At 43.7% G+C, this 27199-nt stretch overlaps 1 protein-coding gene across 4 annotated transcripts in view; it reads left to right on the top strand.

The window, feature by feature from the left end:
- Nucleotides 1-4910: 4910 nt before the first annotated feature.
- Nucleotides 4911-27199, top strand: part of EIF2AK4 (eukaryotic translation initiation factor 2 alpha kinase 4) — a 73060-nt gene continuing 50771 nt past the window's right edge. For 2 of the 4 annotated variants that reach the window (XR_012159469.1, XM_073348812.1), the window contains exons 1-6: nucleotides 4911-5333; nucleotides 9846-9961; nucleotides 11249-11351; nucleotides 17453-17626; nucleotides 21547-21627; nucleotides 22177-22325. Coding sequence is in view for 3 of the 4 variants with exons in the window: in XM_073348812.1 (XP_073204913.1) it covers nucleotides 5196-5333; nucleotides 9846-9961; nucleotides 11249-11351; nucleotides 17453-17626; nucleotides 21547-21627; nucleotides 22177-22325 (761 nt within the window). In the remaining variant the exon portion in view is untranslated. Of the gene's footprint in view, nucleotides 5334-9845; nucleotides 9962-11248; nucleotides 11352-17452; nucleotides 17627-21546; nucleotides 21628-22176; nucleotides 22326-27199 lie in introns of those variants that run through there. The other 2 variants (XM_073348810.1, XM_073348813.1) reach the window with 2 other exon arrangements.

Raw genomic sequence — 27199 nt, 5'->3', positions numbered from 1 at the left:
GAGTTACAAACACCTCAAGGAATGGAGGTTGTTTGTAACTGAACAAAATGTTCTGTTTGTTCTTTCAAAAGTTTACAACTGAACATGAACATAATCCAGTTTTGAAACTTTACTGTGCAGAAGAAAAATGCTGCTTTTAACCATTGTAATTTAAATGAAACAAGCACAGAAAACAGTTTCCTTACCTTGTCAATTTTTTTAAACTTTCCTATTAATAGTTTATGTTTAACACAATACTGTATTTCAATTTTAATTTCTTTCTTCTTTTTTAGTGTTTGTTAGCCATGAAAAAAAATGCCAACACACAAGCCCACGATTTAAATGTCCATTCAAAGAACACTAAAAAAAAAAATGCTGTAGAAAAATGTACTTGCTCTAGTCTCTATAATGGCTGTGATGGGGGTGTACCAGCCCCGCACTGGCCACAAGGGGCAGACCAATCATTGTGGGCTCAGGAGGCCACACCCCTTCTTCCCTGGTGCATCTGCTCCAAGTGGAGAACTCAGCTAAAAGGAGGCAGGCCAAGGAAGGGAATGAAGGAGGCAGGGAATACATTGCTGGCTCCTGCAGAGGTACCTGCAGCGCCCCTGGGGGTAAAGCCCAGGGACTGGGACTACACGCTAGATGACCCACTGCCTGCAGAGACCGCCATGGAAGCTGGGCCCCCACCTGTTAAGGCAGCTGCTTAAACTACGCCCCAGACCCAAGAGACGTGAGGCCTATAGACTGATTGCTTGCTTGCTTTGTCCTGCCCAGGGGTTGCAGCCTGTTACTGCTTCGCCCTGACCAGGGGCTAATTCCTCCATTTGTTTGATTGTTTGCTGCCCCAGCCAGGAGGCTGCCGGGCTATAGACTAATTGCTTACTTTGTCCCACCCAGGGGCTGCAGCCTGCTTGCTGCTTCACCGGGACTTGGGAGCTAATTCTACAGACTGATTGTTTTGCCACTCAGAATCCACGGATTACCCGTTTAGGTGACCCCATCTGCGGGCCGGGCCACAGTTGGCAGAAATCACCTGCTTAACGGGGAAGCCCATGACCAAGTGTCAGAGCGGACCACTCCCATGCTGGGCTGATGGGGGTGCCCTAACTCAACCAGTAAGGCCCCGCCCATCACACATGGTAGAGAATGCAGGCACTGGTCAGATCCTACTAAGAGGACTAATCCGAGGAAGCTACATGCGAGGACCTCATGGACACAGACAAGATATTAAAATGGATGCTAGAAAGCCAGCAGCAGCAGGCTACCCAGCAAAAACAGCAACAAGCGCAGCTACTACAGCAAATGGACGCCCAACAACGACCGCAGATGGCCCAGCACCAAGAGCAGCAGCAGCTGTTTAGGGAGCTAGCCGCACAACACCAATCCCAGGAAGAATGGCTAGTTCAGCAGATGGCGGAGCTCCTACAGCCGCAGGGACCACCTGGACCTGTTGGGGTGAGCCAGAGCTCAGAGAACACCCTTACTGGGTTACCAGTGAGGCTGGCCAAAATAGGGCTCATGGATGACCCAGAGGCCTTCTTGGTCACGTTCGAACAGGTTGCCATGGTGGCCCACTGGCCTCCAGAATACTGGGCTTCTCTAGTGGCCCCATACCTAACCAGACCAGCATAAATGGCCTACCGGAACTTAGACCTTACAGAAGCCCTCAACTATGCCAAAGTGAAGGCCGCCATATTACCCCAAACCGGGGTGAGCCCTGAAACATTTCATCAGTAGTTTCGACGGGAGAGGCATTCCCCAGAGGCACGACCTTGGGCAGTGGCTCAGCGACTCTGAGATTACTGCTGGAGGTGGTTGGAACCCAAGAAGTTGACCACGCCTCAAGTGGCAGAGGGTATTGTTCTAGAGCAGTTTACACAGATGGGTTTGCTGACATCAGCTGAGGGCTCTCGTTGAGGCGGTGTCCCTGATGGAAGATTACTTGGCCGCAGAAGGGCCCCAACTTCTAGCTCCTAAACCAGGAAGCCCCAGGGACCGCAGGAGGAACCTAAGCGAAAAACCACCCAAATTAGAAGAAGGAGGACCTCGGAGGGCTGACTTCCCACCCAGGGGTTTTGTGGAGACCTAGTGGGTGACCTCATGGGGAAGAGGTCGTATTCCATGCTGATTTTTGAACCAGCAGAGCCACCCTGTGCTTGCTTTAAAATGTTCCTCACCTTTATCTGGATACATTTCTCAGTAGAGTAACTTTGCCTTTTCTGTAACCATCACACCACTTATAGGAGTGCCTTTTGATCTCTCTTGTGCAAACCACAGATGCATTGCCTTATCAAAATCAGCAGCAGCAGTTTTGCACACAATACACCTGCTTTTTACTTCTCCGCTGTTTTTGGCTTCTTTTGCAAATTGCTTTATTTTTTCCTGGTTTTTCCAAATGATGGTTGATGAGTGATGGTAATGGTTGATTTCCTGATACCATATTGTACTGCTATGTTGCTGAGGCTAACACCACTCTTGAGTTTTTTTTAATATTTCTAGCTTTGTATCAATTCAAGGTGTGACACATTTGCACTACTTACTGCTTGCTATTTTGCTTAGTCATACAGTATTTGCTTTTTTAATTTTTATTATTTGTTTCTCCTGCTGCCTGATTGCATACTTTTGGTGCCAAATGAGATCTGCAGACACAGTTGACCTGTCAGTTTCTATCTCTGGTGTTTGTATCTCTGAGATTCTACTGCAATTAAATAATCTCCCTACTCCTCCACAAGGTGCTTAAATTTCATTATTCCCATTTTGGATATGTAAACTAGGGTTGCCAACTCTCCCGGATTGGCCAGGAGTCTCCCGGAATCGGGCTCGATCTCCCGAAGGCTACTGAAGCTAATCTGGGAGATTTTAGACCACTAAAAGTCCAGTCAGCAGCACAATGGGGTAAGGCAGGCTCCCTACCTGCCCAGGCTCCACGCAGCTCCTGGAAGCGACTGGCACGTCCATCTGGCTCCGAGGTGCAGGGGGTTCAGAGAGTCTTTGTGCGCTGCTCCCCACCCCCCTGAGCACTGACTCCATGGAACCGCAGCTAATGGGAGCTGCGGAGGCAGTGTCTGCAGGCAGGGACAGTACACAGAGCCGCCTGGCTGCCCCTGAGCCTAGGAGCCAGACTTGCCGGTCGCTTCCAGGAGCTGCACAAGGTAAGTGCCGCCTGGCCACAGCCCACACGTCCTCCTGCACCCAAACCATCTGTCCCAGCCCTGAGCCCCCTTCCACACCCAAACTCCCTCCCAGAGGCCACCCACCCTCCTGCACCCAAACCCCTGCCCCAGGCTCAGCCTGGAGCCCCCTCCCACACTCCTAACCCCTCATCCCCACCCCTCATCCCAGAGCCCGCACCCCAACCCCCTGCACTCAAGTAGCCTCGGAGAAGGCCTCGGAGAAGGAGCAGAGCAAGGGTGTTTGGGTTCGTTGGATTAGATAGTTGGCAACCCTAAGTAAACTGGCACACATAAATTGACTTGCTAAAGGAAAAAATATATATTTGTTATCCATTTTGCAAAAGACAGATAAATAAATGCTACAACTAGATTTCAAAACAATGAGAAGGTTAACCACTGTTCTTTTATTTCCAGTTCACATCTGTAATTGTTTTATGGCACATCATGCCATAAAAAAACACACCCCATCTCATGCTGTACTAATTAATAGTACAGTGTTCAGTTTCTTTGCAATATGGGAATTTGGCTTTTGGGGGTTGTATTGTGTAGCATGTATGTGTTATTTCAAATATTAGTGGTATGCCTCAGAGCAGTGATCTGAAAGGCATGAACTGTATTGAGAAAGAATCGGAACTGCTATCAAGACAGTTTGCCTTGTTATTTTTTTAATAGTAAAGTAGTTCAGTGTTCAGGAAAGGTTTGGATATTATCATTACTATACAGAGATAGTAGTTTCTCCAAAGTTACCTTCATTTCTCTTAAATGATTGATTTTGACAACCCCATCTGATGTCTGAAAGGTCATGTATGGATTTGTGGCAAAGGAGAATTATTAGGAATGTTTAGGGTGTAATGTCATATGATGTCAGGATTTTGCTTTTGCTGAAAAGTTTCCAAAAGGTTTTTTTATTTTATTTGCTGTCATAGCTCAAAATTAGCAGCCTGGCACTGCTGCGACAAAAAATGTGCCTAAACATTTCAAATTTTATTTACTCTGTTATCTTTGACAATGTCTTTGACTATTTTTTATAAAGTTTGAACACAGAACTTGCCATAGGGAATCAGTCCCTCAGTCTGACTAAACCAGATGCTTCAGAAAAAGCTGTAAGAAGTTTCATAGTGGGCAAATATAGACTAACTTATCCATAGGACAGATTTTTTCCTAAAGCTGTCATCTTAGTGATTGACGTATACCCAGAAACAGGAGGGTTTTTAGTCCTCATTTTTTATTCGAATATAACTGCAGATGTTCTCATTATCCATATAAATGTCTAACCCATTTTTTGAAACCTACAAAATTCTTGGACTCAAGATGGGTTCCACAGGTTAACTATGCACTGCATGAAATATAATTGTATTAAGCTTCTCCGGGCTGGGACCACGTCTTTCTGTGTATTCATGCAGCACCTAGCAAAATGGGGCTGCGATCTTAATTGTGCCCACCCCCCCCCACCCCAAAAGAAAGTGTATGAGAAGTCTCAAGGGTTCATAAACACTAGAACCTATCCGTTTACCTAAGGCACTGAAAGAAAAGGAGTACTTGTAGCACCTTAGAGACGAACAAATTTATTTGAGCATAAGCTTTCCTGAGCTACAGCTCACTTCATTTCCAGTCTTAGACTGAGGACTTTTTGAGAGCCAGTGCTAGTCGAGGTCAGAGCATCATTTCCCCCGCGGGTGCTTCAGTCTTGTTCCTTTCCCCTTCATCGGTCAGACGCCAGGAGGGGGTGGGGGAGTATCTGGGGCCGAGGTGGAGAAGCGCTGTGCAGAGGCAGGAGGTGTCCCGGGGCTGAGCTCTAGGGAGGAGGCCGGGCAGGGCTGGGGAGCTGCGGGAGCTCGGGAGGCCCCAGTTTCACCGTGCTTGAGAGGCGGCAGCTCCTCCTGCGACCGCGGGGGGCAGCACCAGCGGCGGGTAGGGCCTGCGGCAGAGGCCGGCTCCCAAGGCAGAAGGGCCGCGCTCTCGCTGGCGGGCGCCCGGGGCCAGTGCTCGGCGGGGGCGGCCGTGCCATGGCTGGCAGCGGCTGCAGCTGCCGGAGCTGACATGGCCCGGGTGAGCGGCGCGCTGGGGGTGGAGGAGGCCCCGGAGAGTTACTTGCTCCGCCAGGAGAACGAGCTGCAGGTGCTGGAGTCCATCTACGGGCAGGACTTCCGAGACCTGCGGCAGGAGCAGCCCTGGAAGGTAGCGAGCCGCGCGGCCCGGGGCAGCCCGGCGGATGGGTGCCTGGCCAAGCCCCCGGCGCCGGGGGGCGGCAGGGTGGGTGCCCTGAAGGGAGCTCGGGTAGCCTGGCACTGCTGCGACAAAAATGTGTCCTGCTGCGGTGTCCCCTTGTCCTGCCCTCCCCGGAGGAGCCTGGGACGGGATTTCCTTACTTAACCCCCTACCGGGGGGGGGGGCCCTTTCCAGTCCCCCCGCCTCGCCCCCGCGTCTCTCTGCCGCTCTCCACGTAGACCTGCATGGAGGGTGAGTTGCCCGCTGCTTGAGCTACCCCCCTTCCTCTCGCACGGCAGCCAAGGCGGTCCCTGCTTGGCCTGCCCAGCCAGATGTGCGCTGCTCCGTGCTCTTATGCAGCCCCGGAGCTGGTGCAAACGCGAGAGCCCCGTGCGAGGTAAAGGGGGAGAGCCTTGGCCCTGGCGCGAGCGTCTGTGGCTGCCGCTGCGCTGCCACCCCCCGCACAGCTTCGTGTACCACAGCGGGGGCTTTCTTGAAGACCTGGCAAAGGTTTTCTGACCTCCCCCGGGAAGCAGGGTGTAAGCGGCAGGGCCTGCCTCTGCTAGCACACCCAGCATTACCAGCACTGGTTCCGGCTGTGTGGGCACTACAGGAACAGTGGAAAGTTCAAACAATAATAATGATAAACTGAGCAGACAGGCTTCTCAGGCCATGTTTATGCTAGGGAGTTGTAGTAAAAGTTATTTGTTTAGCTGCATGCTATAGCCAAAGCTCAAGCCAGTGCTGGGCTTTTTATCACAGTATTAATTAAACTTTTCAAGGAGCAGCTTTAATATTGAATTTAACTAATACAATTAACTAAGAATCTGCTGATCCCTTGTGTAGACTAGGGTTGCCACTGGTGCTACTATTGAAAGTTGGGGGGAAGTTTTTGCTAAAATCTCTAATGTAGTAAAGGCTAAAATGGGTTTCCTCCTTTCCTCTAGTAATCATTAAACAGAAATGAGCAAGACTGGGATCAGGAAAGGGAATTGTCCCATTGTTCTTCTACCAAGAGCCCTTTCTAAACATACTTAATGAATTCATTATCTATCAAGGGAAGAATGTGTTTTCCTTGCACTCCTTCCCCATCAAGCTGCTGCTAACCTAAGATGTCTGGTTTCAGAGTAACAGCCGTGTTAGTCTGTATTCGCAAAAAGAAAAGGAGTACTTGTGGCACCTTGGTTAGTCTCTAAGGTGCCACAAGTACTCCTTTTCTCCCCCATGAAATGGCCCAACTTGATTATCAGACACATTGTAAGGAGAGTGATCACTTTACATAAGCTATTACCAGCAGGAGAGTGGGGTGGGGGGAGAGAAAAACTTTTGTAGTGGTAAACACCCATTTTTTCATGCTTTGTGTGTATAAAAAGATCTTCTATACTTTCCACAGTATGCATCTGATGAAGTGAGCTGTAGCTCAGGAAAGCTTATGCTCAAATAAATTGGTTAGTCTCTAAGGTGCCACAAGTACTCCTTTTCTTTCTAAGATGTCTTTCTAAGGTGTATGAGAATGGTACCAGGGAATTATTATCACCTGCATGCTCGAGAATGATGTAAGTGAAATAAAAGGATGATTTGGGGTTGACTTTAAAGGAAAGTCTCTCCCATTCTCACCTGCAGCTGCTAAACTGATACATCTTTGCATGTGATAATTCCACTCTCCTGCTGTGTAACTAAACGTCATCCATCTCTTCCAGAACCCTATGTAAAGTACAAATCATTTTGGATTGTCATTTAGAACTTTTTATTACTGGTTCCCCACAAAGGTTGCTGCTGAACTGACAGTTCTGTGTATAAAAATACTGATTGTGTGCTGTGTAAATTGTCTTTAAATTTATATGTTCCTTAACAAATATACCTTTATTCATGATTAACAAAGTTTTGGTGGTGTTTCCCTTGTGATGGTCTGAGTAACTCCTAGATGAAACTAGGAGGTAAATCCTCACAAGTTTTCCCTATTTGAGTAACTCAGTTCTCTCACCCTAGCTAGTCTCTCAGCAGTGTTCTGAGAGAGGCCCTTCGTTTGCCCGCCAGGATTAGCCACCATTTCTCCCTTTGAGCAGGGCACGTCTTCAGAACATTTGTAGAACTTGGTTGCTGACATTACCAAGTCCTTGATTTCTCAAGAACACCAGAAGCATTCAGCCTCCTTACTGGTCGCCCATTGCCTTCCAACTCTTTGATGGCCCTCTATATAACTGACTTTATGATTAATCCTCAGCACCCGTTTTTAATTTAAGCTATAATTAATACTCTGCATATGTGACTTGCTTTTTAATTAATTGTCAGCATTTTTATTTCCTCTGTAGTTGAGTCATTCCTTAATAGATTAATTGCATACCTATTTGCTTAATTGACTCACTTCATAACTGGTTCTCTGCATTGATTCATATTACTGTTGTTTCTCTGCATATTTGTTGCATGCTAATTGATTCACCATATAACATTTCCCTGATTATTTGACTCACACTAACTTTCAATTTCACAATAACTGTTTCTTAGGATAACTGATTGATTAATATCATGGCCAGTCGCCTACTCTTCTCTAATTCTTTCCATTCCCCTTCTAGATGTCATAGTCTCTTCCCACATATTCTCTGCTGCTGCCTCCTCACCTCCAGTGATATCAACTCCAGCCCGGGCCCTCCCTTCCTTTCTACCATTCCCGACTCCTACAAACTTCTCTGCTGGACTCACCACTTCCAACCTCACTTATCCCTACCCATGCCTGTTCCCTTCTTTTGCTACTCAAGAGTGGCTCCATGCTGGCCACTCCGTGTGCTGGATGGAGAGGGTGGCTTCTGCTCTTTTTTTGAGTTGCGGCTATTCCTGTGAACTCTTTCAGTAATTGGAGCATCATAGATTGAAATGGATTTTTTTTTTTAAAAATCTACATTTTAAATGAACATTAAGATACAGTAGCACCTTCTTTTGCTGCTGTTTTGGGAGATACAGTGACGTTTCAGCCATGTTTGCTATACTTTTCTATAATTCAGGAATGATATTACAAATGGCAATATTATTCCACTCACAAATACCCATTCCATTCGATTGTTAAGGAAAAGCTGTAAAGAAGCAGTGTAAAAACCTAGTCACTGAGGAGGAATTATTCCTGTTGTAGTCATCAGATCATCATATTCGACAATAAGAAAGGAGCCAAAGCATTTTAACGGTGAAGATAATTAACTGTTGGAACAATTTACCAAGGGTCATGGTGGATTCTCCATCACTGGCCATTTTAAAATCAAGATTGGATTTACACATACACGGCATTTTTGGGGGGTGGGGGGTGAGTTCATTGGCCTCTGTTATACAGAAGGTCAGACTAGATGACCATAGCGGTCCCTTCTGGCCTTGGAATCTGACTCTGACAAGAAGGAATTATTTATTTTGCATAGACGGTGAATTCATACGTTTCAACCTGCAATGTCTCTGAAAGTATCACTGCCATCCCTGACCTTTTATATCTGCCACTCCCCATATCTCATGACTCTCACTGGAACTTGGTCAGTATTTTCAATATGGACTTAATCCCTTCCTAAATTATAGTGAACTAAGTCTACTTTACTCTTGATTAGAGAATCCACATGTAATTTAACATATTTTAACTTCTTCACATCTTTAGTTGATTCACATTAACTTTCCTGAATGTTCCCATGTAGACAAGCCCATACACTCCCTGTCCTGAGGAACCTGGTGGGGGCATTGGGCTGTTTCTAGCCTGTCTTCCTCTTGTCACTCTTCCTTTGTCATTCCAGCTAGCTCTTCTTTCCTTTCCACCACCATGTTTGTCATCTATGACTCATCTTTCTTCTGGCTTTTCTCCTCAGTAAATCCAAACTCCCAGTGTCAAAAAGTTCCTGTGTACTTTTTCCATTTTACTTTGAAGTCAGTTTACAAAGAATGTTTTAAAAAAGTGAAAAGGAAAGAAAGAAAACAGTAGTTAGCAAAACTCTGCCTATATGCCTAAAATAAAAAAAGCTCTCTGTACCCTAGAAGGCCTAACACTAAGTGTAAATTTAGATTTCTTTCTTTGTGGAATGCCCCTCTAACTTGCTGTCTGTGACCTTCCACAAATAACTCTGAATTCCATTCGTTTAAAAAAATGACAGTCACTTTTCACATACCTTTCTCCATTTAAAATATAGTGAACCGCTGTTTAACCTAACCCATTAATACAGACCTCCCTCTTACCTAAATATGACTCATGGTAGGGCACTCCTTCTTCAGAATATCTCTATTTCCACTTATTCCATGAATCTTCCCACATAGGCTGGATAAACTAAGGTTGAACTGTTTAAAATAAGATCATCAATGGTATTAGTTCACATGTTCACTAATCAATTGTAAAAAAATTCATAGATATTTTAAGGCCGGAAGGGATCATTGGGATCATCTAGTCTGACCTCCTGCATAACACAGGATGGGACTTCCCTGAATTAATTCCCCTTAAATTAAAAGCCTTGTTTTATATTTTAGGTAAAACAGCCTCCGGAAATCAGTTTGGTTCTGCGTCCTCAGGGTTTGACGGGTGACAATGAAGTTTATGCCAAAGTTGATTTGTGGGTCAAATGTTCCCAAACCTATCCTGATAGGTGAGTGAAAATCAAAATATAGTCTTCTAATATTTTCTTTATTCTCTCCTTGACAAAAATGGAAGTTGAAGTGTAACATTGTGTTCATTGCCCTTATTCTTACCTTGATTTAAATGTGTCTATATTTGTTATACTTATAGTGTTGAAGTAGAAAAGTGGGTAACCTTATCTGTATAATTAATCCATACGAAAACATGCATCTGAGATAGAAGCAACCTCATCCCTTCTGTGATGTAGCTGCCAGTGAGTAATAGAGATACATCTGCCAACTGGAGATTTAGGCACTAATTCAGCAAGATACTTAAGCCCATATGTAACTTTAAACATGTGAGTACTTCCACTGAAGTCATTGAGACAACTCATGAATTTAATGTTAGCACAGTACCTTGCTGAATGGGGAACAAAATCTTCATCTTTAAAACTGTCTGCTTGTCATAGTTCTATCATCTGCTGGTCCTGTATTGTGCTGAATTAGCCTTTTGGAGGGCTAATGGATATTTCCTTTGAATTATGAAAAGGGTTGTTGTTGTGGGTGATCAGCCGCTACTGGGATATGGTCTTGATAGTAATTTTGTGGATAAATATTGTTGTGTCAGAATAGCCCAATACTCCATTTGCTTCCAACAGTGGCCTGTGTCAGATACCTCAAAGAAAATTAGTATGCCCAATTATGCAATGATCTAACATATGGGAAGGGAGATGTTGTTCCTGACCAAGTGATGATTTCATTATACCCTGAAGCTTGATAACCGTTATAATTTTTGTTTAAGATAATATAACTGCAGATGTTTTTCTTACTCCTATAAATGTCTAAGCTTTTAAAAAATGTTGGTTATTTATCTGAATGTACTTTATTGAATGTATTCCTCAGATTAATTATATATTGCTTACATAATGTAAAAGGAAAATCAGAAAATCCCAAACTGCCATATCTTCTGCCAGATCTATGTACTGCATTTTCAGTACATCCCTTTAAAAAAAGTAATGTATCAAGTTAGAACTGTAGTTTTCACAGACTATGGGGTTACCCTGATGGTTCTTCTGCTAGTTGAAACTGTTGAGTACTTGTGTGTCAGCAATTCGGATTATGTTGAATATAAAGCAGAACTTTTTTATAATCATGTAGATAGAGTATTACTTGTTTGGGTGTTGAATGACCATTGTTGGGTTGCTGCAAAAAAAACAAAGTTCTTATTGGCCTGTTGTGTGACCTATATGAGTCTCCTTATCTGTCTGTATATCTTATCCTTCATAAGAGACCATTTCTTGTGATTTTTTTTTCTCCAGTGTCCCTGAAATACAGCTGAAAAATGCAAAAGGTTTGTCAAATGAAAACATTAATCTATTAAAATCCAGACTAGAGGAATTGGCAAAACAACGCTGCGGAGAGGTAAGAGTTTTCTCTTTGTGAAAAGCCTAATTGATCGTAAATAGTCGTGAAAATTTTGTATAGTGAAATGTTATCAAAATAAGGAACTACAAATACATCAAAACTAGAATGTGATTATATATTCTAATAAAGCAGGATTCTGTTCTTCCCATAATGGTCTCCCACCTCAGGAAAGTTCAGTGTGCACATCCAGCAAAAATAAACCACACAGAGACTGAGTTTGCATTCACTGCCTGTCTAGGAACTGTGGCATCATACCCTTAGAATTCAGAGTAACAGCCGTGTTAGTCTGTATTCGCAAAAAGAAAAGGAGTACTTGTGGCACCTTAGAGACTAACCAATTTATTTGAGCATAAGCTTTCGTGAGCTACAGCTCACTTCATCGGATGCATACTGTGGAAAATACAGAAGATGTTTTTATATACACAGACCGTGAAAAAATGGGTGTTTATCACTACAAAAAGTTTTCTCTCCCTCCACCCCACTCTCCTGCTGGTAATAGCTTATGTAAAGTGATCACTCTCCTTACAATGTGTATGATAATCAAGGTGGGCCATTTCCAGCACAAATCCAGGGTTTAACAAGAACGTCTGAGGAACAGTGAGGGGGGGGGAGGAATAAACAAGGGGAAATAGGTTACTTTTTATAATGAATCAACCATTCCCAGTCTCTATTCAAGCCTAAGTTAATTGTATCCAATTTGCAAATTAATTCCAATTCAGCAGTCTCTCGTTGGAGTCTGTTTTCGAAGTTTTTTTGTTGAAGGATAGTCACTTTGAGATCAGAAATCAAGTGACCAGAGAGATTGAAGTGTTCTCCGACTGGTTTATGAATGTTATAATTCTTGACATCTGATTTGTGTCCATTTATTCTTTTACGTAGAGACTGTCCAGTTTGCCCAGTGTACGTTGCAGAGGGGCATTGCTGGCACATGATGGCATATAACACATTGGTAGATGTGCAGGTGAACGAGCCTCTGATAGTGTGGCTGATGTTATTAGGCCCTGTGATGGTGTCCCCTGAATAGATATGTGGGCACAGTTGGCAACGGGCTTTGTTGCAAGGATAGGTTCCTGGGTTGGTGGTTCTGTTGTGTGCTTTGTGGTTGCTGGTGAGTATTCACTTCAGGTTGGGGGGCTGTCTGTAGGCAAGGACTGGCCTGTCTCCCAAGATTTGTGAGAGTGTTGGGTCATCCTTCAGGATAGGTTGTAGATCCTTGATGATGCGTTGGAGATGTTTTAGTTGGGTGCTGAAGGTGACGGCTAGTGGCGTTCTGTTATTTTCTTTGTTAGGCCTGTCCTGTAGTAGGTGACTTCTGGGAACTCTTCTGGCTCTATCAATCTGTTTCTTCACTTCCGCAGGTGGATATTATAGTTGTAAGAATGCTTGATAGAGATCTTGTAGGTGTTTCTCTCTGTCTCAGGGGTTGGAGCAAATGCGGTTGTATTGCAGAGCTTGGCTGTAGACAATGGATCGTGTGGTGTGGTCAGGGTGAAAGCTGGAGGCATGTAGGTAGGAATAGTGGTCAGTAGGTTTCCGGTATAGGGTGGTGTTTATGTGACCATCGTTTATTAGCACTGTAGTGTCCAGGAAGTGGATCTCTTGTGTGGACTGGACCAGGCTGAGGTTGATGGTGGGATGGAAATTGTTGAAATCATGGTGGAATTCCTCAAGGGCTTCTTTTCCATGGGTCCAGATGATGAAGATGTCATCAATATTGCGCAAGTAGAGTAGGGGCGTTAGGGGACGAGAGCTGAGGAAGCGTTGTTCTAAGTCAGCCATAAAAATGTTGGCATACTGTGGGGCCATGCGGGTACCCATAGCAGTGCTGCTGATTTGAAGGTATAAGTTGTCCCCAAATGTAAAATAGTTATGGGTAAGGACAAAGTCACAAATTTCAGCCACCAGGTTAGCCGTGACATTATCGGGGATAGTGTTCTTGACGGCTTGTAGTCCATCTTTGTGTGGAATGTTGGTGTAGAGGGCTTCTCCATCCATAGTGGCCAGGATGGTGTTATCAGGAAGATCACCGATGGATTGTAGTTTCCTCAGGAAGTCAGTGATGTCTCGAAGGTAGCTGGGAGTGCTGATAGCGTAGGGCCTGAGGAGGGAGTCTACATAGCCAGACAATCCTGCTGTCAGGGTGCCAATGCCTGAGATGCTGGGGTGCCCAGGATTTCCAGGTTTATGGATCTTGGGTAGTAGATAGTATATCCCAGGTCGGGGTTCCAGGGGTGTGTCTGTGCAGATTTGATCTTGTGCGTTTTCAGGGAGTTTCTTGTGCATACCCTTAGAATGTTTGTCATCTTATAGAAAGTAACAAGCAGTGTATAACATTGAGAGGATTTTATACAGTTTATGTTGAATTTTAATTTCATTGTAAAATCGCTGTAACTATTTAGTCAAAAACACTTTTTACTTGGTGAAGTAAAGGCAGGGTGGTCTGGTGTACTCAACAGTGGATTGTGGGACAAGAGACCTGGATTCTAACCCCAGCTCTACTGGTCATGTCATGGCTGTGCGCCTCAATTTCCGCATCTGTAAAATGGGGATATTAATACTGACCTTCTTTTGTAAAGCACTTTGAGATCTATGCATGAAAAGTACTAGTTAGACAGGAGCTGAATATTCTGATTATTTATATACTACAAAATATAGATTTTTTTTGTATTTACTTTATTCAGATTTTAATAAACACTTCAAGTATGTTAACTACAAGCAACAATGTAAATGTTTTACAAACTCAGTATCCAAGTAGACTGAATGTGGACTGAAATGATCCAAATAGTTGACAATGAATGTGGAAGCCTTTTATAAAAATAGTGTTTGCAATATGCATTTCTTATGTGCATGTACATATTTTACAGAGAAATATGTTTGTGTTTAACTTGCTTGTTTTAACCTTTAAAAAGAAAAAAAATCAAGCAGCAGTAACTCCTACAATGTATTAAAACAGGAGAATATTTTTGCTACCAATTTTCTATGTCCATATGCCAGTTCTCTCGGCACATATACCTCTTTTTCTATTTATACAGCATATTCTTGTTCTTTTATTTTTAATATGTTATCTGATAGCTACTTTCATAAGAATTATTTTAGATAATTTTTCATTCAAATTGTGTTTAGTAATGAATTGTTACTACAAAACTTTTTGGTACCTTCTAGGAATTAACAGTTCAACATTGTACTCTTGATTTTTGTAATAGAGTGTTAATGATAAATTAAAGCAGTAAATGAACTAAGGCAGATGTTCTCAGACTGTGATCTGTGCAGCAGGGATGGTCCCCTGTGCACTTGCTGATGATCCATGGAGAAGTGACTGGTCACATCATGTTGTCATTCCTCCTTCCTTCTAGCTGCTGTATCACATTAAAAGGAGCTAAAATAATCAAATAATTTCCTAATATTACTGTTCCATGTGAGCAATTTCCTGTACTTGCTACAGAAATATATTATACAATCATGAATCAGGGTTAGCCTTACTATCAGGAATGGGAAGGTGATCCCTGAGAGCCTCCTTATTAGAATGTGGTCCGCTATGTGGACGCCCCAAAGCAGGGTCCTTATCTTCCTAGGCTAAGTAAGGGTGTGTTAAATAGTAGGTGGAAAGTTTTATTTTTAGAATGTTTGTTTAGAAATACCTTCTTTATTTTTTTTCTCTCTCTCTCTCTCTCTCTCTCTCTGCACTTGCTTTTAGTTCAGTGATTCCGTAGGAAGGGTGTTTTGCTTTGTGCATGGCACAGGCAAATGTGTTCATGTTGTGCTATCCCTTCTGTTCCACACTGCCTTCTGGCTTCATTATTATGAGCAATCCAGGGGTTAAATATTTAAGATTCTTGCAAATTTCAATCCCCTGTAGACCAGGGGTCCCCAACGCGGTGCCACAGTCTGTTGGGAATAGGAATGTGCTATTCCCACAGAAAGGTTGGGGACCACTGCTGTAGACAGACAGTTTAATGTGCTGTTGTCACAAGCACACCTGAATTGAAACCAAACCCTATGCTGTGGGTTTATCAGTAGGTCACTCAGCTGAAAAGGTGAAACCCTCTTTGTGCTGTTGCTTTCATTTTGGAGAGCTGATAGTCTTTTTCACTCTAGGGATTAATTGACTGAAAGGGCTATTACTAGATGGTATATGGGACAGGTAATGGCCTTTCATCCTAGGTCATCAGCTTACTGGGCAACATTTTTCAGATTAACTTCCAGGGGCATCCCGTCCCTCCAATGTCCGCATAGCCCTTCCACTAATATCCCCATTCAGTCTCTCTCATCCCACCCAGTGCACCGCCCTTTACTCTATAGAATACACAATAAGGTGAGCAGAGTTCCAGCTGCCTCCTCAGTGGGGCTATAGTAACCATGGCTGTTGGCAGTGGTCAGGAAGGCATGGCCATAATTATACCTGGTAAAGGGGAGACAAGACGCTCGCTTGTCAAAACCCCCTGGGCCCACCCTGTCCCTGTTCCACAGTGTCCTGGAAGAGGAGGGATCATTACCCCTCCTGCTGTACCCAAAAGCCTGGGGAGAATGGGGCATGAAACCACCCTGCCTGATCTCTGAACCTCCCTTGCTTCATTGAGGCCCTAGATGAGTGGGGCTGTTCCCATCCCTGAATCTCCGCCATCCATCCCCTCCCTCCTGCAGCCAAGGCCTGGAGAAGAATGGGGCATGATCCCCTCCCTAACATACTGACATTCCGACCCACCTACCAGTACCTACCTTCAACTTGCGCTGCCTGGGCTCTACGCTTTTGCCACCATGCCCCCCGCTTCATGCTCCCCTTGTCCTACCATTGGCTGCTGAGACGGCCAACGCTGCCGCTCCCATTGGCAGAAGCATAGCAAAGGACAACTATGTTACCCAGAATCTTGTGTGTCAGTTACACAGCGTATCAGTTTCTGTCACTGGCTCAGAAAGAGCACAAGAGGGTGATGCACGTGTGGCCAACACACATGATTCTGGGTAAGGTAGTTTTTATGCCGGAGATAACATTAAGTCAGGGGTTGTGAGTTTTTTTGCTTGCAAACGGCAGTGTCCTTGACGTATTGGGAGACTTGGTCAGTCTGGTCATCAGTTCATATCCAGCCAAAATTGGCAGTGACTGAAAATCATTATCATTTGACAGGCCAAGCAGTGTAATTAGGTAGTAGTCTCAATCCCATTCCTATTGGATGGTGAAGGAACTGCTGTGCTTAATGTTTGTAGTAAATGTTTGCAACATAATCATCATTATCAACTCAATTGACACGTTTTGGGTAGTCTCAGGAAGGCTAACTGTGTGGTCTTTAGAGACTGATGTGCTCTCTGAGCACCCAGAAGCAGTCCCTCCAGAGCACGGTTGAGGCATACTGGGGAAGCTTGCACTACCTTTCACTGTCCATGTTGCTTTGTTTAAGGAATGTAGGGATTCATTTATCAGAGCTATCCATCTGGCCTTTTTATTTTATTTATAGAAAATATTTTTTTAGTGAGAGGGAACTGTGCCTTGCTGACTTTGACTGTGTTGATTTTCAGTCAATCTGCATAAAAATTGGAACTGAGATGAGCTGTCTTTTTCATCAGGATGCCAAGTTACCCTGGATGATGAAAAGTGGTCACCACAAAAGTGGTTCTACAGCTGTAACTGTGGATTTGGCTTGCGGAGAGAAGATCACAATATAATATCAGCAAATAAATAAACAATTTGTTCTCAGCAACGTGGACGATAATATGCAGCTATAGAGACACTAAATCGCTTGTATTTTGTAATCTGAAATGTTTTTTGACCATGTACAGAAGAATACCATTAAAATAATTTGGTTTGGAAAAAACTATGTTTTATCCAGGAGAGCATTTGCATATTTGTAATGAAATAAGTGAAAATTTTTGAGAAAGCTATCTTTGTTGCCCTGTTAGTGATTATCATGTCACCATTAATAACCATAGTTCTGTCAAAGAGTGGTATAAGGAGAAATATGTCAAATTCTCCTAATAACTAACTGAGCACTATCAATGAGAATCTACTGACTTTATTGCTTTTTCTAAAGCCTCATTAGTATATCATTTTGTATTCTGAACTGTTTTGAAAACTGGGTGTCATTTGTGTTTACCTCTTTTTTTAGGTGATGATATTTGAACTTGCGGACCACATACAGTCATTTCTCAGTGAATATAATAAGCCACCTTCCAAGTCTTTTCATGAAGAAATGCTAAAAAATCAGCAAAAGGAACAAGAGAGACTGGCCCAGGAAGAACAGCGTCGGATGCAAGAAGCTAAGAGAAGAGAGGAACAGGAGGTAAAAGAATTAAAATGTTCATGTTCTCATTGTTTGTTATGAATATGTAAACTTTATAAGTGGATCCTTGTGTATATATATAACTAGTTGTGATGTTCCCCTCTGGAGTTATCTGGACTGGTGATCTGCTAGGTCACTCCAGTCCTTGACTCTGGGAGCCAGCCTTACCCTGCTCTGCTGTGAGAACCCCCACTCCTGGGCTGTTCACGCACAGCCTCTGGCATGTAAGTTGCTCTTTGGATTGTGCAACCGAACGACACTAGCCAATATCTCCAGTCCCAGACACAACCCTAGGAACTTCCGTCTTGTGGTGTCCAGTTATGCCCACTGGATGTGCAAGCTTATATGAGTTCATCAGTTTAACAAAGAAATTGATATGTAGCAGGCTTGTTATCCCAAGGGGAGTTTCTGACATACTTCAAACCAAATGCGCTGCTTCAGGTAGAATAAACAAACAGATTTATTAACTACAAAGATAAATTTTAAGTGATTATAAGTCAAAGCATAACAGGTCAGATTTGGTCAACTGAAATAAAAGCAAAACGCATTCTAAGCTGATCTTAACACTTTCAGTGCCCTTACAAACTTAGATGCGTCTCACCACAGGCTGGCTGGTTGCTCTTCAGCCAGACTCTCCCCTTTGATCAGTGCTTCAGTCGCTTGGTGTGGTGTCTGTAGATGTAGGTGGAAGAGAGAGAGCATGGCAAACATCTCTCCCTTTTATCATGTCCTTTCTTCCCTCTTCAGAGTCAGGTGAGCATTACCTCATTGCAGTCCCAAACTGACCAAAGGAAGGGGAGTGACTCACTTGAGAGTCCAACAGATCCTTTGTTGTTGCCTAGGCCAGTGTCCTTTGTTTCTGTAGGGCGGGGCTTGGCTGGGTTTGTCCCATAAATACCCTGATGCGGTGTGAACTGCCGCTCTGCTGTTAGAGAATTTTTCCCTGGGTTTGCTTTAAGCCATGAGGATACATTTTTCAGCCTCATAACTATATACATGAAATTATAACCTATAACGTTATTATAATATTACTGTAACAACAATGCTCAGTGCATCATGAGTCCTCCGAAGACACCCGACATGACAAACTTTGCATTGGATACCACGCAATCATTTTACAAGGATGAACACGGGGGTGCTGGATGTTCCCCCGAGGTACAGAGCGTCACAATAGTTTATAAAGGTTACTAGTTAATAGATATTTTAATAAGTGGCTAATCAGTTGGTATAGATTGTTACAGTGCAGCAGGATAACAGCTTCCTTATAACAATGACTTATAGTCATCAATAACACCTTTTTTTCTGGTGTGCTTATAACGGTCAGTAATGCAAATTACTTGTTATGATCTTGTTATGGACATCAGTTATTATTAACCCATTGTAAACCATTATCTATATAAAGATTTATTTATAAGTGTGACCATATAAATATTTGAAGTGCATTTCATCTTCAACTACAAAGGGAGACGGTGTGTTAGCTCAGACCAGAACACCAGATACCCTAGATACTGGTCTTGTCTTTACACCACATCTCCCTACATACCTGCAGTACCTCTGTTTTGGAGTATAATTAATCCGTTTCTAAAACTTCTTTTCTTAGCATCATTAAAGGAGAAGGGGGGAAAGGAGGCCAGGAGACCTGGCAGTCTTTTAAAGAATCCTTATTGAGGTTACAGGAACAAACCATCCTGATGTGTAGAAAGAATAGTAAATATGGCAGGAGACCAGCTTGGCTTAACAGTGAAATCCTTGCTGATCTTAAACGCAAAAAAGAAGCTTACAATAAATGGAAGATTGGACAAATGACCTCCAGGGAGGAATATAAAAATATTGCTCAGGCATGCAGGAGTGAAATCAGGAAGGCCAAATCACACTTGGAGTTGCAGCTAGCAAGAGATGTTCAGAGTAACAAGAAGGGTTTCTTCAGGTATGTTTGCAACAAGAAGAAAGCCAAGGAAAGTGTGGGCCCCTTACTGAATGAGGGAGGCAACCTAGTGCCAGAGGATGTGGAAAAAGCTAATGTACTCAATGCTTTTTTTGCCTCTGTCTTCACGAACAAGGTCAGCTCCCAGACTACTGCACTGGGCAGCACAGCATGGGGAGGAGGTGACCAGCCCTCTGTGGAGAAAGAAGTGGTTCGGGACTATTTAGAAAAGCTGGATGAGCACAAGTTCATGGGGCTGGATGCGCTGCACCCGAGGGTGCTAAAGGAGTTGGCAGATGTGATTGCAGAGCCATTGGCCATTATCTTTTAAAACTCATGGCGATTGGGGGAGGTCCCGGATGACTGGAAAAAGGCTAATGTAGTGCCCATCTTTAAAAAAGGGAAGGAGGAGGATCTGAGGAACTACAGGCCAGTCAGCCTCACCTCAGTCCCTGGAAAAATCATGGAGCAGATCCTAAAGGAATCAATTCTGAAGCACTTATAGGAGAGGAAAGTGATCAGGAACAGTCAGCATGGATTCACCAAGGGCAAGTCATGCCTGACTAATCTAATTACCTTCTATGACGAGATAACTGGCTCTGTGCATAAGGGGAAAGCAGTGGACGTGTTATTCCTCGACTTCAGCAAAGCTTTTGATACGGTCTCCCACAGTATTCTTGCCAGCAAGTTAAAGAAGTATGGGCTAGATGAATGGACTATAAGGTGGATAGAAAGCTGGCTAGATCGGGCTCAAAGGGTAGTGATCAATGGCTCCATGTCTAGTTGGCAGCTGGTATCAACTGGGGTTGGAGTGCCCCAAGGGTCAGTCCTGGGGCCGGTTTTGTTCAATATCCTCATTAATGATCTGGAGGATGGCGTGGACTGCGCCCTCAGCAAGTTTGCAGATGACACTAAACTGTGAGGAGTGGTAGATACGCTGGAGGGTAGGGATAGGATACAGAGGGACCTAGACAAATTAGAGGATTGGGCCAAAAGAAATCTGATGAGGTTCAACAAGGACAAGTGCAGAGTCCTGCACTTAGGACAGAAGAATCCCATGCAATGTTACAGACTAGGGACTGAGCAGCTAGGCAGCAGTTCTGCAGAAAAGGACCTAGGGTGGATGAGAAGCTGGATATGAGTCAACAGTGTGCCCTTGTTGCCAAGAAGGCTAATGGCATTTTGGGCTGTATAAATAGGGGCATTACCAGCAGATCGAGGGACGTGATTGTTCCCCTCTATTTGACATTGCTGAGGCCTCATCTGGAGTACTGTGTCCAGTTTTGGGCCCCACACTACAAGAAGGATGTGGAAAAATTGGAAAGCATCCAGCGGAGGGCAACAAAAATGAGTAGGGGACTGGAACACATGACTCATGAGGAGAGGCTGAGGGAACTGGGATTATTTAGTCTGCGGAAGAGAAGAATGAGGGGGGATTTGATAGCTGCTTTCGGCTACCTGAAAGGGGGTTTTAAAGAGGATGGATCTAGACCGTTCTCAGTGGTAGCAGATGACAGAACAAGGAGTAATGGTCCCAAGTTGCAGTGGGGGAGGCTTAGGTTGGATATTAGGAAACACTTTTTCACTAGGAGGGTGGTGAAGCACTGGAATGCATTACCTAGGGAGGTGGTGGAATCTCCTTCCTTAGATATTTTTAAGGTCAGGCTTGACAAAGCCCTGGCTGGGATGATTTAGTTGGGGACTGGTCCTGCTTTGAGCAGGGGGTTGGACTAGATGATCCCCTGAGGTCCCTTCCAACCCTGATATTCTATGATTAAGAGGCTATGTCTTTGGAAGTAATTTTCCTTTCAACATGGAATTGTTATAATTCCCTTGAAGTAGCTAAGAAACTGGTTTGACTGAATTATTTATGCATCTGGGATCAGTAGATCCTTTTTAAAATCCTTGAAAAATCAATACTCTAGCTTTTTTCTCAGAAGTAAAAATGAAGATTGTTTTGTGTTTGTGTTTCTGATAGCAGTAAAATGTATTTCAGCAACGTGAAATTCTTGATGAGATTCAGAGAAGGGAGGAGGAGAAGAGAGAAGGAAGAAAAAAGAAAGAAATGGCAAAACAGGTATTGTTTTTAACCTAATGTGCAAGAACACTTTGTAATATTTGCTGTAAGCAGTATAGCACATGATTATAAAAACTAAGGAGAATAAAATGAATACATTTGTATCACATGCTTTCTTAATTTTCTTGATGAAATATTTTTGATGGGTATTCATAAATTTAAGTAATGATTTTTGTTCTTGAAGTGTAGCTGTTGCTTCTGAAGTTAATTTGGTATATCCTGAATTTTATCTATCTTATTGTATTGGCATCTTTTCAGGGCACTGACATTCTGTATTAATTTATCCAAGTGAAAGATATCAAACAGATTAAATAAAACTAATCTATAATCTTCAATTTCAACATGAAATGTCTTTATGTGCATGTCAGTGCATAATGCTGAAACCTTCCGATTCTCAGTCTTCTTACCCAACTTCAAATATGTACTCCTTGTGGAAACCTACCATTTCCTTATCGAGGTGACTTTATAGGATACATAGTGAAGTTAATCCATACATTTTGAGGACAGAAGCAATCCCTTTACTTGTTTGTTTCTTTCACCTATTCCCAGGAACGTTTGGAAATTGCCACTTTTACAAGCCAAGAAAATTCTTTCAAAAGAGACACTGTAGGGCACAAATCTGCTTCCGGTTTAAATGGAGGTGCACTGGAACATGGAGGAAACAATAAACATCGCACAAATTCCACTGGGCGTTCAAAGTATGTATTGTTTCATTTTGAATGTGGTTAGGGTTTTTTACTATTTGGCAAATATTAGATTTTAAAGTGCTTTGGGCATCATGGAATACTTTATAATTAGGCTTGGAAGGATTATCGACCTTTACTGTTAAGAATCTAATGATCTGTTTCACTGTGCGCGCGCCCACACACATGAAAAAATATTTTTATCAGTGATAATAGATGTAAACAGATAGGCAAAGTAAGGAAAATGCTGCTTGAGGACTTATTAGATTGATTTAAGGATATTATATTTTGACATGATGTTGACAGTTTATATTTAATGGTTATAAAGCTTTAACTTTTTGAATCTCAGTGATTACTGTCATTAAGTAATTATTGTCTGACCGCCCCCCCATTATCTAATCTCTTCCCCATAATTTCCTGCAATTGAAAATTTAAATCAATAAATCTAGAAAAAATGCTTGAGGATAAACATTGATATTATCTGTCGAAATTATAAAAATTGAATTCTGCCAACACTATTTATAAGTTTTGTTTAAGTTGGGAGTGCTTAACATGATAGTGATAAGTAGAAAACTTCCTTGTGTGTGCGAGGCTTATCCATCAGTTTAAATTAAAAATATATATTTCTGTCCTTTGTGGCTATGAGAAAAACCTTCTGAATGTGAAATGATACGGTGTTGTCTTCTTATGTCTACGCTACAAAATTAGGTTGAATTTATAGAAGTCGATTTTTTAGAAAGCGATTTTATACAGTCGATTGTGTGTGTCCCCATTAAGCGCATTAAGTCAACGGAGTGCCTCCACAGTTCCGAGGCTAGCGTCGACTTTCGGAGCGTTGCACTGTGGGTCGCTAGCCCACAGTCTCCGCCGCCCATTGGAATTCTGGGTTAAGCTCCCAATGCCTCATGTACCCAAAACCACCCGCGACAATGTTTTTGCCCCGTGTTGTCAGTCACCCCTCCCTCCGTGAAAGCAACGGCAGACAATCGTTTTGCGCCTTTTTTTCTGTGCGGGCGCCATACTGCTTTCAGCAGATGGTGCAGTAGGGCTGCAAACCATCGTCATCGAACGACCGCTTCCGCTGCCACTCTGCTCTCCTGCTGCTATGAATCCACCTTGCAGGTCCTCTATATGACCATCGTCATCCACCGCTTCCGCTGTCACTCTGCTCTCCTGGCGGTCTCGCAGGGCTGCTTCCGCTGCCACTCTGCATGGCTGCTATTGTCTCGCCATACCATGGCAAGTGTGTAGCCCGCTCAGCTTTTGTGTCCTAGCAGCAGACAGTGCAGTAGGTCTGCAAAACTGGTCATCCAACCACCGCTTCCCCTGCAACTCTGCTCTCCTGCAGACGCCATACCACAGCAAGCATGGAGCCCACTCAGATCACCGCAGCAGTTATGAGCATTGTAAACACCTCACGCATTGTCATGCAGCATATGCAGAACCAGAACCTGCAAAAGCAGGCGAGGAGGTGACGGCAGTGCGGTGACGAGAGTGATGAGGACATGGACACAGACTTCTCTCAAAGCACGGGCCCTGGCAGTTTGGCCATCCTGGTGGCAATGGGGCAGGCTCATGCCATGGAACCCCGATTCGGGGCCCAGGAAACAAGCACAGACTGGTGGGACCGCATAGTGTTGCAGGTCTGGGATCATTCCAGGAGTATTTGTGGCACCTTAGAGACTAACAAATTTATTTGGGCATAAGCTTTCGTGGGCTAAAACCCACTTCATCGGAAACATGTAGTGGAAAATACAGTAGGAAGATATACACACACAGAGAACATGAAACAATGGGTGTTGCCATATGAACTGTAATTATATAAATATTTAATACGAGAATTAATAATAGTATAGTAACTCCATGTTATTTTACTATTTTTCTGCCTTGGGAGCTGTGGAGGTAGTTTGGATTTATGATAGTTACATTTGCTGAATGTTTCTGCCAAAATGACTAGCAGTGATCTAGTTACATGATGACATAAATTGTCATCTCTGGGTTTTAGCATTAACAGACCAATTAAATGAATGGGGCAGTTCACACCTCTGAGCTATTTTTTTCTGCCTGTGCAAATTCAGACATTACATTGACTAAGGCCAGGTCAACGCTACAGTCAGTATAACTACGTTGCTCAGGGGTGTGAAAAATCCACACCCTGAAGCAATGTAGTTATACCGATCTAACCGCCCATGTAGACCGCGCTGTGTTGGCGGGAGAGCTTCTCCTGCCAACATGTCTACCGTGTCTCAGGGAGGTGGATTAACTATGCTGACAGGAGAAGTTCTCCTGTTGGCACAGTAACATCTTCACTAAGGCTGTTTCTACCTCAACCCTGAGGAACAAAAGTTTTAGTGACGAAAGTGGCAGTGCAGACATAGCCCAAAGTACCACAGCTGCGGCGCTGTACGTGAAGACGAGCCCTTACACTCAGCATGTGTTTTTATGGTTATCCTCATCTAGCCAATGAAGGGATAGAAACATATCTTTAAATAATGAAAGCTGAGATTTTACAGCAGGAAGTGGATTTCAAGGCATGGAGGGGATTCCATTTTAAATTCCGCCACTACAGCATCACAGAATCCATGAGGCCCTAGCTATTAGTGAGCAGTTTCTTATGGGACTTTTATGATTGTTTTTAAGATTTCTTTTCAAACTGTACCAAATAGAATAACGTGATGTATTTATCTGATAGGGCAAATGAGTATCAGCACAGTAAATTAGTCAGCCCTCCCTTAGGAGGAATAACTTGGTAGTACTGTTAAACACAACCTTTCTCGAGTGCCCAAGGAGCAGCCAGACACAAGTAGTGTTCCAAGGGGAAATGTGTTTGTTGGTCCCTTGGAAAATAATTTGCTGCACTAATTAAATCCTAGGTCTGTTAATGAAGTTCTAAGGGGAACAGTGCATTGAGAATTCAGTTCCCCATAGTCTGTCTGTGGCAGCTCCATGGAGTCATCTCAGCAGCACACCAGTAATCTTGGGAGTAGCGTGACACTTATTTTCAGAATTCTGCTTTTCATCTGTAGGGGTTTTTTTTCTGCTGTGAGTTGAACTGAGGGTACCCAAACTTTGTGACACTGAGGGTGCATGTAATATGCATATAAATTTTACATAATTATTTTAGCAAAAGTAAATGTGTACAATCGTAGTAGCTTCCTTTGGCATCTCCCTTGCTGAATAAAGATTGCTTGTTTGTAGGTTCACCAGCCATAGCAGCAACACTACTTAGCACTACTAAATCTTTAAATTGCTTTACAGACTTACTAATGGGTCAGTGAAAACCTGATGTGGGTCAGGTTTATCTTCTCTTTGCATTTATAGGAAGTGTGTGGACTAAAGCCAAGAACTAAATGCAGCCTTTTTGCTTTGAGCATCCCTACTTCAAAACAAGAACAACAAATTGACATATTTCTGTGGTCCCAAATAGTGCAGATTCTGCTTAGACAGGACCGGCTGTAGGGACCAGCAAAGCAAGCACATGCTTGGGATGGCACAATTCCAGGGGCGGCATTCCGGCCACCCTTCTTTTTTTTTTTTTTTGCTTGGTCAGTTGCGGTCTCGGAGCTTGGGGCAGCAAAAAACCTAGAGCCGGCCCTGTGCTTAGAATTAATTTCTGCATTGCTTTGTCACTGGACATGTGTAATGATTCATAACTACTTGTAGATAGGAATTGATTGACAGATATGAAGTTTTATATGCATCATCAATAGTTGAACGCTTCTTCTGACTTTATAAATGAAAGCCTCTACTCAGTGGTTTCCATTAACTCTATTGTCCTTACTACTTAAGCACTAATGTGCTTCATGCTATTAGTGTGTGCAGAGAGCATAAGGGAAAACTCACTGAGCATATTATCTCATTTAGATCCCCCAGCATTTCAGCCAGAATGGCTTAGCCATTTCTGAGAATGAGGCTAGAGAAAAATCTGATGCTTTGCCAAAGTTAAAATCTGGTGATCTTTTCTATGAAAACCTCTATTACCCCCATGCTTTGGAGAAGGACAATGAAATTTTTCAGGGAGTGGCCTTTCTCAGGGATGTGTCTATTGCAGGGGTGAGCAAACTACGGACCGGAGGAACACATCCTGCCCTCTATATGTTTTAAAATGGTCCTGAAGCTCCTGCCAGGGAGCAGGGTCCGTGGCTTGCCCTGCTCCAGTGTTCCAGCTGGGGGCTTGCCCAGCTCTGCGCGGCTCCCAGAAGCAATGGCATGCCCCCCTCCAGCTCCTACGCACAGGGGCAGCCAGGGGACTCTGCACGCTGCCCCCACCCCTAGTGCCGCCCCCACAGCTCCCATTGGCTGGGAACCACGGCCAATAAGAACTGCAGGGGCAGCACCTGTGGATGGGGCAGCGCGCTGAGCCGCCAGGTTGTGCCTCTGTGTAGGAGCCAGAGAGGGGACATGCTGCTGCTTCCAGCAGCTGCTTGAGGTAAGCACCACCTGGAGCCTGCACCCCTGACCCAGCCCTGATCCCTCTCCTGCCCTCCAAACCGCATGATCCCAGTCCGGAGCACCTTCCTGCATCCCCAGCCACAGCCCACACCCCCAGCCGGAGCCCTCATCCCCCTGCACCCCAACCCCGTGCCCCAGCCTGGAGTCCCCTCCTGCACCCTGAACTCCTCATATTAGCTAAATTGGAAAAGATGGGGATCAATATGAAAATTGAAAGGAGGATAAGGAACTGGTTAAAGGGGAGACTACAACGGGTCACACTGAAAGGTGAACTGTCAGGCTGGAAGGAGGTTACTAGTGGAGTTCCTCAGGGACTGGTTTTGGGACCAATCTTATTTAATCTTTTTATTACTGATCTTGGTACAAAAAGCGGGAATGTGCTAATAAAGTTTGCGGATGACACAAAGCTGGGAGGTATTGCCAATACAGAGAAGGAT

This window comes from Lepidochelys kempii, chromosome 6 (assembly GCF_965140265.1).
Source record: "Lepidochelys kempii isolate rLepKem1 chromosome 6, rLepKem1.hap2, whole genome shotgun sequence".
Lineage (NCBI taxonomy): Eukaryota > Metazoa > Chordata > Testudines > Cheloniidae > Lepidochelys > Lepidochelys kempii.
Note: the sequence above shows the minus strand (reverse complement) of the source record. Positions and strands in the feature narration are given on the sequence as shown.